At 35.1% G+C, this 16,295-nt stretch overlaps 2 protein-coding genes across 2 annotated transcripts in view; one reads left to right on the top strand and one right to left on the bottom strand.

Moving 5' to 3' along the window:
* Nucleotides 1-714: 714 nt before the first annotated feature.
* Nucleotides 715-3,182, bottom strand: LOC107040755 (chymotrypsin-1; the record flags this gene model as incomplete). Its single annotated transcript, XM_015260974.1, has 4 exons — nucleotides 715-1,083; nucleotides 1,189-1,329; nucleotides 2,440-2,683; nucleotides 2,992-3,182. Coding segments are annotated over 4 exons (741 nt in total), but the record flags the coding sequence as incomplete, so codon positions are not given.
* Nucleotides 3,183-11,743: 8,561 nt separating this feature from the next.
* Nucleotides 11,744-16,295, top strand: part of LOC107040810 (angiotensin-converting enzyme) — a 45,595-nt gene continuing 41,043 nt past the window's right edge. Inside the window, exons 1-2 of the mRNA XM_015261062.1 lie at nucleotides 11,744-11,957; nucleotides 13,484-13,843. Of these exons, the coding sequence (XP_015116548.1) occupies nucleotides 11,898-11,957; nucleotides 13,484-13,843 (420 nt within the window). The 5' untranslated portion in view covers nucleotides 11,744-11,897. The remainder of the gene's footprint in view (nucleotides 11,958-13,483; nucleotides 13,844-16,295) is intronic.

The following is a 16,295-nucleotide window of genomic DNA, read 5'->3' as shown; positions in this document are numbered from 1 at the left end:
CAATGACAATTACGTATCTTTTCCGTAATTCCGGAGCGAAATGTGGTTGTAGGAAATTTTACGGAACTGTCACGGAATTTTTCCAGAGCGTTCCGTAATCGGTGAGCGAATTGTGAGTTCCGTAATTCTTACTGAACATTTCTCTCGGTGTATATGATGATCAAATTTTATTCTACGTTAGAGATATTTTATCCTGACGCATAATAAAGTTTACCTTTCCAGTCCAATAATTTTTATAGATAACAACGAAAATTCTAGAACGGTTGGAAAATTTTACCCTAGCGGTACAGTAATTTTTACTCTACCGGCACGGTAATTTTTATTTTTATCAGGATAAAATTTCTCTAACGTAGAATAAAATTTGATCATCATATATTAATTTTTACTAAATTTCGGGATAGAAATGAGGAAACGATGACTCATGATACACTTTTATTGAACGGTATGATAATTTTTACAAAAAAATTCTCTCCGTGTAGGCGAGGGGTTAAAGGAGAAATATTCATTAATCAAACGCAAAATTCCAGACAAAGTCATTTATTTGGTGATAAAAGGTCTTTTCGGTGTGGTCACTCCAGAAAAAAGATTCTACATTTTTTTCTACGAGTGTTTTGTTTACAGTTTTCTTTCCAGAACAACGTTATTTCCTCCCCTAGACAGAAGATGTAAAATTTCTTTCCTAAAAAATTCAACATCTCAGCCATTCACGGCCACTAAGGCAAGTTCAATTAGTCATTACATTAAAAGTATAAAAAGTAAAAAAAAAACACGGTTGGAGGATTTTCGGTGGTAGAATACACTAAGTAAGGGTTTATTTCCCCTTGCCCTTGTCGATGGGCTCCTGGAATATTTTTGCACAGAGAATAGGATATTTACAAGTCCAGATCGGATTAAATCAGTACAGACATGCAAATCAAATCAATCAGGGAGTACAAGTGCATATTTCTCTTGAACTTCTTCAATCCAGTCGACGTAGTTTGACACTCTGGTGAAGACATCGGGGTAACCAACGGCGCAAGGCGTCACGAAGGAAGCGATACCTACTTGCACGCCATCGGCAACCAGAGGACCGCCAGAGTCACCCTGAAAACAAAATTCAATTAATTCCGGCGTAATTTAATAAAGCAGTATTGATACTGTCACCATTTCTGCATATTCATAAATTATTTGATGAAGGAAATGACTCACGAAACACATTCCTTCGTTCTCCTTATTGAACGTGCAAAGATGTCCTTCAGTAATCTCTCCGTGAATGCTGTTACATAAATCATTGGAAATGATTGTCAATGATATTTCCTGGAGTGCATTGGGTGAGGATGGTCCTGCAGTCTGCAAATAGGAAACAATTCCCGACTTTAACGTCGATTGAAGAGGATGAAATCATAGAAATATCGATTGCGTACACTGTTGTAAATTTTTTGAAATTTTAGGGAAGATATTATTAATCTTATGAAAGTGACATTGAATCGAATTTAGGGAAAAAATGGTTATGAAATTTCAAGTTTTAAGTAGAATTCACGGAAATTCATGAGTTTTCAGTGGAACATGAATATTCAGAAACAAAATAATATGAATTTTCAATTTTTCCCAGTTTTCCAGATTTTTTTGAATTTTCACAGAATAATTGAACTGAAAAATTAAGTATTTTATTGATTTCCAGATCATTTAAACAGAAAATCAATGGAATATGTGATTTTTCAATGACAAGATTTCCTGAAATTTCAGTGGAACTTGAACACGATAAAAATTTCCGGAATTTGGCACGAAAAATTCAGACGAAAAATTTTGACAGTGTACTGGCAGCCCACGAAAAAATAATGTCTTGAAAAATGAATAACAAGTATTTGAATTTAAAACATCAGTTTTCTTCTGTGAAAACTTTCCTTTTCGTCACCCCAAGAATATGGTCTTGAGTAATTGAGCGCAGGGAAAATATTGTTACTAAGTAATTTTTGAAAAAGTTTATCATAAATTAATCAAAGTTCACTACTTCGTGATTCAAATTTGAAAATAATTTTCACTTCTCAATAATAATTAAACAATTAATCCTAAATATCTGATTTTGCAGTTAATCTGATAATCATCATTCTTGCGAAGTTGATTACTAATTTATAAAATATTTGAAAAATTGAAAATCTTGATTGATCTTCAACATAATAGAAATTAAAAAACTGTATAATACCATTACCTGGTTAAGTAAGTAATAAAATAAGATACAATAATTTAATAATTTAGTCTGCAATTGAATTCAAGTTTAGAATATTCAAAATTCAAATGCATCTGTTACTTAAATTTCAAAAAATCTGTAACAGAGATTTGTGTATACATGAAGGAAAAAAAATTCTAGTTTCAAGAATCAAGTTAATAATTTTCAGAAGCTCATGGTTCTGGACATTGTAATGTTCCGTACACCCTTTTTAAAAATTATTGTCAACGAACCGTTGTGTATCCCCATCCAGCGAAAGCAGCTGAGGAACCGACCCTCTCATTGCTCCCCGACGGTAATCCAACAGGTTGCACATGCTCGTTGAACTCAATGGTCCCCTTGATGCGTACCAGCGCAATGTCGTCATGATGGAAATTTTGATACTCCGGGTGGGTAACGGCAAACCAAGCTTTGTAGCTCTCACCAGCGTCGGTCAGATAATTAGTTCCAGTAACGACATATGCCCTTTCCAAATCTCTGAAATGAGGAAGGAAATGCGAGAACTGATTCATCCAATTCCGTAGCGAAGTGGTAAAACGGTTCAAGTCGACTTATCTCTTGGTTGAGTTTTTGGAGAATATCTCCGAATTTAAAGGAGATAATGAAATTTTCATAGTAACCTTTTTTCTAGAGCAAATTGAGTGCTACAAAAAAGGTTTTAACAAAAATTTAGCTATCTCCCTTCGATTCCGTGATATTCACTAAAAATTGGTCAATAGTCAAAATCGACTTAAACCGGTTTACCACTTCGCTACTGAATTACATCAGGCACTCTGTGTACTTACGGCTCCACGCAGTGGGCAGCAGTGAGGATCCAATGTTTATTGAGAATCGCACCACCGCAGAAGTGAAAATCTGGCTGTCCTGATGAGTATCGCCGGCGCAAGGATACAAGATACGGATACTTGTAATCGGGCGCTTCGGAGCCACCAACCACTCGTCCTGATAAGCTGGCGCCTGAATGGAATTTCGGATTTCGATAAAAATTCAATGAAATTCAAAAATTTCAAGCAGCGTTAAGACGAGAATTCCTCCACGTATTTGAGATTTCAATGAAAACATGAATAATTGGTGTCAAATTATACTAAATTTTCAATTAATTGAAAATTCAAGAATATATTTACCGAAATTTTACTGGAATTTTATTGATTTTTCATCATTCAATCATTGATTTTTATTCATTTTCAGTGGATCATTTAATTTTCCACGAAATTCTGAATGTTCAATGAGGAAATTCCGTAAAATTCCAGTGGAACTTGAATATGATGAGAATTTCCAAAAAATTTTTTGTCAATGTTCATACGGACAGAGTATAAAATAGTATTTTTCGTCACTAGGCCGAAGGAAAATTTTCTCGCGAATATGAACTGCAATTATATGAGCTAGCAATTTTTTTTCGGACTTTGTGGATTGAAATGCGTCGATATAACACAAAAAATTGAAAACTTAAATTTACGCAATTCCAAAACTTCCTTTGAGAGGCAAATATTGTTGAATTTCAAATATATATATGCTGCACATACCATTAGCTACCGCGAAACAACCCACCAGAAGACCCAAGACAATCATGGCTGGAGCTGGCAGTCAACCCGAATTATGGTGTAATGATTAGAGAATCAAATCAATACACAATAACGGGTTCTTATACCAACGATCATATCAAATCTAGGTATTCGTGGAGAGATAAATAGACACAATTCTGTAAACATGATTGGAATATGATGTGCTCGGCCCACAATCAAAACATTTAATCACTCATCTTCCAATTGAAGATGAAAATCAGCAGCGGCGTTATCATATCGTGCTGATCGTTAGTGCGTGGCAATATTCGTCTCTATTTTTGTATCATGCATCATAGGTTTTTCCATCCTCGATAACCTCAATATTGGGATATCATCCGTTCGATCGTCTCCAGGCTTGTTCAAACGTGTACGAAAATTTTATTAAGAAAAAATACCGGAAAAATTACTGTGTTAATACATTAGTTAATACATTGTTTAATATATTGTTTGAAAATCATTTCATTGAAATTTATGGTCAGAGTCTTGAAATTTTCTAACAAGTATTATTTTCTCTGCAAAATTCAAGGAATTTTGCCATTGAAAAATGATAATTTCATGAAAAAAATCCATGGAAACTGTACATTAGAGTTCAATTATTTCGAAAAAAATAATGAATACACAGGAAACTTTAGAGAAATTTCTCCTGAATTTCAAGATTTTCTGAATTTTCCTAATTGATCGAATCTCAATGAGGATAGAAATTTAAAGTAGTGGAGACTGATATAATTAGGAAAAACTCAAACAGACAGGATTTTCTGTGCTGTTAGTTGCTGCATTGAATCAATCAATTCTTATAATTCAGAAATTCATTAGCGAAGCGGTAAACCGGGTTAAGTCGATTTGGACTATTGGCCAGTTTTTGACAAATATCTGGGAATCTAAAAGAGACAGAAAATTTTTTGTCATGACCTTTTTTGTAGAGCCAACTGAGAGTTATAAAAAAGGTAATGAGCAAAATTTTGCTATCTCTCTTAGATTCCGAGATATTTGTCAAAAAATGGCCAAAAGTCAAAATCCACTTAACCCGGTTTACCGCTTCGCTACTGAATTCAATCAACGGACATTGACAGAGTACTCAAAACTCACACGTTCTCAACCTTAGGTTTTCTGTCTCTGCGCCGTTTTAATCTACAACATCTATCTCATCTCCAAGTTCGACGTTTCCATCCATCCTGGTCTTACCACGCACGACTTTATCTACTGCTTCGACTCCCCAAACGCATGTGAATAAGGAACAAGATTTTGAATGGAAAAAAAATCAAATCGAGAAATGATAACGGAGAAGTCTGTCGTCGTGTTCTAAATTACACTTAATTTTTCTGATTTCCATTAATTTTCTGTAAATTATTAAACTGAAATGCACAGAAGAGCTACGTGTTCTGTTTCCATCCATCCTGGTCTTACCGCGCACGACTTTATCTACTGCTTCGACTCCCCAAACGCATGTGAATAAAGAACAAGAAGTTGAATGAAAAAAAATCAAATCGAGAAACGACAACGGAGAAGTCTGTTCTCGTGTTCTAAACTACACTAAATTTTTCTGATTTCCATTAATTTTGTGTCAATAATTGAACTGAAATGCACAGGAGAGCTACGTGTTCTGTTATTGCAACTCTCGAATAACCAATTCAGTAGCGAAGTGGTAAACCGGTTTAAGTGGACTTATCTTCCAGATGAGTTTTTGGGGAATATTTCCGAATCTAACGGAGATAGCGGGATTTCCATAATTACATTTGTTACAGCTCTCAATCGGCTCTACAAAAAATGATATAACAAAAATTTTGCCATCTCCCTTAGATTCCGAGATATTTAGCAAAAACTCGTTAATAGTCAAAATTGTCTTATACCGTTTTACCACTTCGCTACTGAATTAAATTGATACGATGTCATTCTCAGATCTCAACCCATCCATTCCATTGTTGTTCCCCTGAGGGACCTTGAGACGTAGGTGGGATCCGTCAGAATCGTGTCCATGATAACACTACGTGCTGAAACAATTGTGGAACAAGTGTATCGACGCGTGAATATTTTTTTAGCAAAAACAAGTATAGACTCACTTAAACACAATTGATCTAAACCATAATACTTTTTTCCACATTTTTTTTCCCGTGAATTTTCTCCCATCCCAGATGCTGTGATTCATGAGCCAGGAAGGACGTGAGTCGTCGAGAATCGCGCACCGCAGGTTTTTTCCGAGATAACTCCAACGCGTTTTCATTAATAACTTCTCTTATTACCCACTTAGGAAAGAGTATTTATTTAATCCTTTATCTTGATTGGTTTAAGATGTTATCGTTCAGTTTATGCATGACTCTGGGATGATATAATATTCGTTTTTATGTAAGAAGAAATCAACCGGATGAGAATCATTACGGAATTCATCTCAATTTTTCTGTTTTTACATAGATTAATTGAACGAAATTGACTCAATTAGAGATTTTTTAAAGAATTAAATAATAAAATGTACATCATTCGTGATGGACGACATACATGATTAATTCGATATATTAATGGAGACAAATGAAACTGACTGATGGATGTTAATCAATTGATTTAGTAGTGGATTGTCTATCTTCGGAAATATGTATTATCTCGGAAATTAGTTAGTGTAAGGAAAAATATCAACGAACATTTTTTTATAACGATTAAAAAAAGTCAATCCACAATTTAAAAAAAAAGAGTCTATAACTTTTTTTCTGTTTGATTTCGAATTGTTGAGAATCATTTTGAAAATTTGAAATAATTAGATTTTAGTTTTTGAGAAAAATTCATAAAATTATTGACAAATTTCAATTTTTGAAGATTGTGCCTCCTTTTAAATAATTTATAATAAATTAACTTTTTAAAAAAAATCACATTGTAAAAAAATTTAACAAATTGCTATTAATTCAGAATTTGATTGAAATTAATTGAATCGAGAACAAAAATTGTGCCCGATTATCCTTTAACTAGGATGATAATTATATAAATTTTTTTAAATTTTGCTCACTGCTTTTAATTAAAATATTTGCGTATTGAAAATCTCTGAATATGTTTGTAAGAAATATTTGTTCTTACAGAGGTTTGTTTTTTCAAAATTAATCTAGAAGAGCGAGGAAAATGTTTCCAAAAGAATCAAGAATATATTTTAAATATTTTGTAGTCATTAAGTCAGAACGAATTAATATTCTCAACTAATACGCTCCCCCGCTATCGGCTAATTTTCAAGAAACAAATTAGCTGTTCATTCTCAATGATTCCTAAGAACACTTACAGTCACCACCATACAAGTGTTACAGCCCATTTCGCATACTTAATTATGAATATTCCACGTTTGAGGTCGGCGCTTTATTTTCCCACGGTGTGAACAACGTCTGTACCTAGGAGGCGGCCACAAATGTTCTACTACTTCATGTTCATAATGTCCAAGTGGTCATGCTATTCGAACAACGTTATCTCATTCAACAGCGCGTACCACTGGTATCATCAACAATGCAGTAATGCATTGGAGCAGACAGTCGTTTGTGCGGGGAATTATGCGACTAATACGCGATTACTTTGGTTGCGTATCAACTGCAACAGTGAGGCTAGCAAATGGATAAAATTACCCAACAGTCAATCGAAAGATCAATCCATTGAATTTCTTTCTATTAATTAACTGTTTAAAAAATCAGTACCGAAGCGATAGACCGGGTTAAGTCGACTTTAACCAGTGGCCAGTTTTTGACGAATATCTCGGAATCTAAAAGAGATAGAAAATTTTTCGTCATAACCTTTTTTATAGAGCCAATTAAGGGTTATAAAAAAGGTCATAAGAAAAATTTGGCTATCTCTCTTAGATTCCAAGATATTCATTAAAAAGTGGCCAAAAGTAAAAAAAACACTCAACCCGGTTTACCGCTTTGCTACTGAAATGACGCGAAAAGAAACAAATATGATGTTATATCGACGTTTCATAATGAAACAACGGTACCTCAATTTTATTTTTAAAACAAGGGTATCGCAAAATTCATTAATTCGTTAAGACTAGAGCATCTCATGGCCCTCGTACCAATCAACAAGCTTTTAACTTGATTGTTTGCAATTATCTGTCAGCGCCTAAAAATACTGTTGGTCTATTCTATAAGCTCTGAAGAGTATTTCCCCCGTAACAAATTGCCTGAACTACTTGGATGAACAAATGGCATAAACCTGACAAAACACTTAGAACACTGAGAGAAAAATATGATTCTTCTGACTATATTCCATCACCATCGAACTATAGTCAAAAAGTCCTCAACAATTTTGCATGGGTTATGGTAACTATGGCCGAATAAGTGATTACTACAATGGAATATAGTCAGTGCAACTATTTTATAGTTCTACTCACGATAGATTTGTCATGGTTACTTTTGAACTTCGGTTAACTGCATTTTGATTTGCAAAAATTACGCTTGTGAAGGTACTATCCACGGAGAGAAATTTTTGATAAAAATTATCCTACCGTTCTATAAAAGTGTATCATCAGTCATCGCTTCCTCATTTCTATCCTGAAATTTAGTAAAAATTAATATATGATGATCAAATTTTATTCTACGTTAGAGAAATTTTATCCTGACGCATAATAAATTTTACCCTTCCAGTCCAATAATTTTTATGTAGATAACAACGAATATTCTAGAACGGTTGGTAAATTTTATCCTACCGGTACAGTAATTTTTACTCTACCGGCACAGTAATTTTTATTTTTATCAGGATAAAATTTCTCTAACGTAGAATAAAATTTGATCATCATATATTAATTTTTACTAAATTTTAGAATAGAAATGAGGAAACGATGACTCATGATGCACTTTTATAGAACGGTAGGATAATTTTTATCAAAAATTTCTCTTCGTGTAATGTTATGTGCCGCATACAAAAAAAATCGTATCGTCCACCAAAACTGCCTCAACTATTTTCTTATTGTAAATCGAACTTCAGATTTTTCTCTCAGTGAACCAATAGTCCCAAATGCATGAAAGTAAAATAGTTCAAAAAATTGATTTTTCATCAAACTCAAGTTCCCTCACGGCACCAGAAGCCCCTAATTACCTCCCCATGACCATTGTTCCACTCCACCTCGACGATTGTCTTCCATATTAGCTGAAAAATCTCTATTTAAGTTTTCATCATCAGTGGTCTTGAACTCAGCTGGGAATTTGATGGAACACGATGTGTTGCAACTCGTGGGACCGTCACTCGTTATCTACCGCCGTTATTAGCATTGTCTCCATTCCCTCTACATCGGGACAATTCCCTGCGTCACCTGTCGTCACCGGCGACGAGTGCTGCAAGCCCCAAGGGATCGATAATTTCCGGTATCGCTGAATCATCGTCCCCAATGGCCAGAATAAACAACTGGAATGGCACGAAAAAATGGGGGAAATGCAGTGAGTTTGCATGTAAGAACTGGCCGCTGGAGTTACGCAAACTCGTGTCAGTTTGCGCCATTACACACGTAAGAAATATACGCAAATCGTTGAGCTGAGGACGCCAAGGTCTTCGGATACTACCGGCCGGTGCAGTCACGTACATAACCCACTGCGGCGTTCCAGATCATCGTGAGAGCCAGCCCGTCCTCAAGGTGGGCGCGCCTTGTTTTGTTCTTTTTTCCAGCGCACAAGACTTTGTCGCTCAGATCCCTCCCCACCTCCACTTTTTAACTGCAGCCACCTCCCGAGGATTGTCAATGTTTGTTGATTTGTTAATGAGGGGATCGGCTGCATTACGATTTCTCACATCATACAGTCGCGAATGCAGCGGTCTTATGAATCATGTGAGAACGGTCAAGGGCAGCTGCAGCTGGGGGCAATTTAATTGATTGAGTTTGCTGGAGATTTACCGAGAAGTCAGTCTTTTGGGGGATTCGGGAGTAATGTTTGCCGGAAATTTTTGTACAATTCTAGGAATTTTTTGTCAAATGACAATTCGACTGGGTTTTCAAGTATTTTTGGGATTAAAAATTCACAATTTGATGGAAGAATTAGTGGAAACTGGAAATTTGTGTTCGATTATTTCACGAAAATTTGATAGAAATAAGAGAAATTCAGAGAATTATTTTTCGTATACTTGGCTTCACGCGAGGAGCTGAAAAAATGGAAGATTGTGAATCCGACAACCGAGATTTTTCTATCATAATCAAAAGTGAAGATTAATTCAAGTACAATGTGCGTTAGTTTGAGCAAAATCTACTGATAATTAGGAATGAGTTCATCTCATTTGCAGGATTTTTCGTTCGCTGAATTCAATCACAACAAAAATTTCACTGGAACTTCTTGTCTGAAACTAATTTCATTGGCAGGATTATATTTTTTCTCTGCATAAAACTATAAGAATTTGTTTTGCCTGTGAAAAAAAATACCTATCCATAATTTTTTTTTAATTCATGGAACGTTTTTTGTCACCGATTTATTTGGTTATAATTTAGCCCTATTCATAGGTTTTACTATAGGCATCCCTATAGTTATAAGTAGTTATACACAACTATAACTATTTCCACAGCTCTAAATATAACTATATCAACACCTTACGCTTGTCTGTTATTAAGGTGTCGATATATGTATGATTATATTTATAAATATCGATAAATGAAAATAATTTCCACTCCAACATTTCTCCAATTTGAAATTGTCCAATGAATTTTGATAATTTCAATAACTGACCCATTACAACCCACACGAAAAAATTTATATCTTGAAAAATATATGAAAAAAATATGTTAAATTGGCCCAATTTATATAAAAAAATTTATAAAATATATGTGTCACATTTTTTTACACATTCTTTATAAATTTGCCAAATATATGGAATTGGCCCATATCATATATTTTTTATATATTTTTTGATGGGGGAACACAAGGCATTTCATGCATTTCTCATGCACTCATGAACAATGAAGCGCATTTCTCCAAACCAGTTAGTCCCAGGTGGTTCAAGTCCATCTCCAAATATTACAATTATGCTGAATTATGGGACGATTATGCTGTATAGGATCTTGAATGAACTCCATTGACAACTAGTAACATTTAGAATTATTACAAAATATTTTACGTAAGAAAATCTCAAATTTGAAAAAATCGAAATATAATGAAGGGTGTTCATTCATGATCATATGTAGCATACTCATCTCATAATTGAACATAATTGTAACATTTGGAGATGGACATGGACCACCTAGGCATGACTCACTTGGAGAAATACGCTCTTAAAAAATCATTCTTCTCCCAAGAAAATGATTCCTTGGCAGAAGTAATTTTTTTTCTCAGTGTACGCAAGATACCCCAGCATAACAAAAAACGTTCTATCCCTCATCGTCCCTCCCCACAAGTCGCTACACTTGATCTCATCGAAACCCACAGAATACAAATTACCCAGTGATTCATCCGATGACTGCGAGATTGAATGAAAGACCTTATAATGCATCACTTCCGGCATAATTAAATCCACGTAATCCTCCGAGTCTCTCACCACCCGAGCGGCGAAAAAAAAAATTGTTGTAAATATGATTCCCCCATGATTCTCTAATTCTCCAACTCCCCGCCGCTCTTTACCTCAAACCTCCGAGCCTCTGAACAATGGTTCCTCTGAGGTATCGTCGACGGGTGGGATGACTCGTGCGACACAGAAGACGTGAGAAAAACTAGCCACGGTGTTGCAAGTGACCTCCTCCCTACTTCTGTCATATTCTCCCTCTTTTCATTTTCACTTATTCTATTCTCTTTTCCTATTATTTTGTTTCGTTTTTTCTCCTGTGTCGTGCACGCCCGATCCACCTCCACTCGTTAACCACTTTTTATGTACTCCTCCTCCCCTTCGTTTTTGTTCCTTCGCGGGCAATAGTAATACTTTAGTAGTCATAGTTTTGCCTCCCCCTCTTTGGCCACCGTGGATGACCTCTTGTGTCGCTCGAACTACCTCGCACGCAGATAAATGTATACGTGCGAGCCCATGTCACTCTTAGTAACGTTACCAACTCAAGAGCTGTCCAGTACTCCAGCAATTGTCCAAGGATATTTTTCGGTGGTCATTTGGGATATTTTGTGGTCTTGTTATTCAGTTTTCGACGATAAAATTCGGGTGTATGGAAGTGTGAGATCGGTTGGAGGTTTTCGTCGATTTATCGGGGCGATATGGAGGTGATACATCGACCGGTACGCGTCGTCGTCGTGGGACAGAGTGCTTGGACATGCGTAAGTCTCGTGGGGTAATTAAACGCGCACTTAATTATTGGGAAGATGGGAAATGCCTTCCTTCGATGATTCTTCGTTCTTTTGATTATTCGACGATTGGCTCAAGCACGAGTCGTCAGGGGTGACAAGGTTGCAGAATATTTTTTGTAGCTGATGAAATTTGCGACGAGAAATGTCTTTCGGCACTTTCTCCTCAGATCAATCATTCCTGGGATAATCATCAACGCATCAACGCTTCCCCAGTTTTTATACAAAAACCTGTTTTTCAGTTTTTAATTTAGGAAAACGTCATATACGTTTTTTTGTAGCTGACCAAATTCTTAATGAATTTAAAAAAATATTCTTCTTTTGACCTCTCATCATCGAGATAATTTGATACTTGAAAGAATTATTTTTTGATGAGGAATCGATCCGGAATTATTTTGGCAGTTCTCGCGCAATAATTAACCGCGCACTTAATTATTGTGAAGATGGGAAATGCATTCCTACAATTTTCTTTTGATCATTTGACGATTATCTCAAGTACGAGTCGTCAGTGGAGGAAATGTCACTAAATATTTTTTGTAGCTGATGAAATTTTCGATGAGAAATGTCTTTTGGCACTTTCTTCTCAGATCAATCATTTCTGGGATAATAAAAAATTCCAACACAACGCTGCCCCAATTTTTATACAAAAACCTGTTTTTCAGTTTTTAATTTCGGAATACGTCATATACCTTTTTTGTAGCTGATCAAATTCTTGATGAATTAAAAAAATTGTTCTTCTTCTGCCCTCTCATCATCGAGATAATTTGATAATTGAAAGAATTATTTTTTGATGAGGAATCGATCCGGAATTATTTTGGCAGTTCTCGCGCAATAATTAACCGCGCATTTAATTATTGTGAAGATGGGAAATGCATTCCGACAATTTTCTTTTGATTATTTGACGATTATCTCAAGCACGAGTCGTTAGGGGAGGAAATGTCAAAAGAAATTTTTTGTAGCTGATTAAATTTTTATAGTAGATTAGAGTGCAAGAGCACCAATTTCGTTTTCGACTCACATTCATTGAAAACGAAGTTTATGCCCGAGTGATCTATAATATTTTATGTTACGCCGGGCGATAAACTCGACTTATTGCTCGGCGTGACATGAATGAATTTTTTAAGAATATTAATTTCTCTGACCACTCATCATTGAAATAATTTAATAATTGAAAAGATTATTCTTCGCATGGGAACGGATTCGCAATTGTTTCGGCATTTCTCAGTGATTTCATCCTGTGAATATTTTCCGTTAATGAGTTCATTTATTTTTTAAATAAAGTATTGTACAATACTTTTATAACATTTTGTTCCGTTCATACAATCAATTTGATGCAAAATGACAGAATAAGTAGATATTTTATACTTGAACCATGAAAGGTATTCTTAATCAAAATTGGATTGAAATTAGTTAATCATTTCTGACAAATAGAGGGGATATTTTTTATAGATCAGTTAATTCCTGTGTTCACCGCAATATTTTGCCTCATTTTATTTCAGATTCGTGGATTTATTTTCTTATTCTCACTGCTGAATCTAGTCTCCTGCCAACTGGATCTCCCTCCCCTCGGGAATGATCGTTTTAATGATAATTACAATAGGAATCAACAGGATTACGACAGAAACCAACAGGATTTCAATAGGAATCCACAGGATTATGATAGGAATCAACAGAATTTCAACAGAAATCCACAGGATTACGATAGAAACCAAGGAGATTTCGGTAGGAGACCTATCGACGCTGACTGGAGACAAATTCTAGCTAAACTGGACTTTCAGGGAGCTGAGAGATGCAGCGCTAATGTCGCTGCCCAGTGGGCATACGAGACCAATGTCAACGAGTACACGCAACTCCAAGCGGTGAGTCCATCATCTTTATGCTGTTTGTCTATCCCTCCCAGAGAGATCAAATTCTATAAAAAATATTTATTGCATTCACGTACCTGTTGGAGACATTTTTTTTGGTGCTGCCCTTGGATGTGTCCGAAATAAACAAAAAAAATCGGAAAGACTCAGCTCTTAACTCAATTTCAAAGCGTTCGAGTTTTTTTTTCATATGAATAACACTGGTTTTGTCTAAAATTATGATTTAATTTTTCTCTTCCTGCTAAAATATATTTTTGAAACATTCTGTAAAAATGAAAAGTGTAAAATGTAAAGTCTTTTGGAAATATTGTAGTTTTAAATATGGGATAAAAACCCACATGAATATCACTGGTTTTCGCTAAAATTATGATTTAATTTTTCTCTTGCTGCTAGAATATATGTTTGAAAAATTCTGTAAAAATGTGAAAATGTAAAGTCTTCTGGAAATATTGTAGTTTTTCAAGAAAAAAAATTTCATCTAACACGTTTTTTAGTGTAGTAATTATTATATGGAAATTGAGGTTTTCATTATTGGAACTTGTTAGTGATCAGCAAAACGTATTATATTTTATCGGAACTGGAATGAAGTGTTATAAACAAATAACTTTAAACGATCAAACTCACCCCAAAACGCACTCGTGTCACCTTGAACACCACGTGACAGTAATTTCCATGGATTTTTACTTACCAAACTCGCCCACATAATGACACACTGATCGTTCCACGTTGATCCTGATAGCACTACCAGTATACCCTATTTTCACAATATTTTGTTCGCCGACTTGTACGTTTATCAGTGAAACATCGGAATAAAAGTTTCGGGGAATGTTTTGGGAGTTTCTTCATGCTGGCACCCATTTCCCCCTGATTATTTCCGGTCTTTTGGTGGCTAAGGCGAACAAGTCTCCGGAATGAAGTGATTTTTTGGTTGAACTAAATGGAAATTATTCAAAAAAATATCTCAAAGCAAAAATTTCACTGAAATTCACCTAAAAATCGTTTATGAATAGCATTTCATGAGCTAAAAAAAATATTCCAAAATTTTTCTTCAAACTCACTAGTTTCGAAAACATTCACAAAACAGTCTATCTAAATTTCTTCAACTCATTCCCTCTTCCAATTAACCAGAAATAATTCTTCAAATTCCCCATTCAATTCAAGCCACTTTTTCATAAAAATGAAAGAGTCCTCGACCCGATCTCAGCATTCACGTTCCCAATTCCCTCATGCTCACCCTCACAATTTTTCCCCATCATCATCATCATCAAACGCTTAACGTGCACCTCAATACGGGAAATGTTCCCAGGTGTTGCCATTGTCTCAAACCCACAAGTCACAACAGTTTAGTATTAAGCCATTGCCCAACAGACGAGCCCAAAGAGCTTTATCTACTCAGCACGAACATTCGTACACACCATCGAATCGCTCACAATGCCCCATCCATGTCCCGGCTTTCCAGAAACTCGCGTGATTGTGATTGTAACAATTATCACCATTACCTCATCAAAAACCCCATCATCGAATCTTTATTCATTCACGAATAAAGAATTCCGGAAATGCCATTATTCCATTCTATTCTGTTCTATTCTCTTTTCTTCTCTTCTCTTCTCTTCTCGTTTGTTCCAAAAGATAAATGAAAAATTCAAAAGAAAGTGAAGCTGAAAGACTGAAAAACCTTCGATGATTGACGCAGAAACCGAACCTCACCCACATTCTCTTATCAGCAGATACCGGGGCATTGTGTAACGTTCACGCTCTTCCTGTTTTGCCTTGATAAAGTTCAATAACTGCACTTTCTCACGATGCAATACCCGAGATAAATACTAAAATTATCCTAATAACCATTTTCCGATCAATCATTAAATAGAAATGAACTTGAAACACTGCTCACTCTAATTACCATAACAAATTGCCCATTCACTCGTTACAAAGGTATTAAATCGCGAGAATGAACTGTTGGAGATAAAAAAGATGTTACTGTACCTCTGGGAAAATGCTCATTGTGGCTCTAATTAATGAGTTAATGGGAAGTTATCATCGTCTGGATTGTATTGATCAAATTTTGTAATTTTTGATTTTTTGATTATTTTGTTTTTCTAAATTTGCAATTTACACAGTTAAAAATTTTCCATTGAATTTTATACGTAATGTCATGGAGAAATCCGTGGGAATTGTGAATTTCAGTGTAATTATTTCGGGAAAGTTGATTAAAAATGAAAAAATTCAAAGGAATTTCTCTTTGAATTCGAGATTCCTCTGAATTTTTAGGGAATTTCTCCAAAAACTCCTGGAATTCCAAGAATTTTAAAGAAATTCCCTGAAAAGTCAAGGAAACGCCGAGTGAAAAAAAATTAAAAAATCCTTGCGTAAATATTCTTATAGAAAAAATTCCAAGAGAATTCTCATATAGAAAAATCGAAATCTATTGACTTTTTCCTATCAAATA

Source organism: Diachasma alloeum, unplaced genomic scaffold (assembly GCF_001412515.2).
Source record: "Diachasma alloeum isolate Michigan unplaced genomic scaffold, Dall2.0 Dall_scaffold_00343, whole genome shotgun sequence".
NCBI classification, from domain to species: Eukaryota; Metazoa; Arthropoda; class Insecta; order Hymenoptera; family Braconidae; genus Diachasma; species Diachasma alloeum.
The sequence above is the reverse complement of the archived record's forward strand: the minus strand, read 5'-3'. Positions and strand labels throughout refer to the sequence as shown.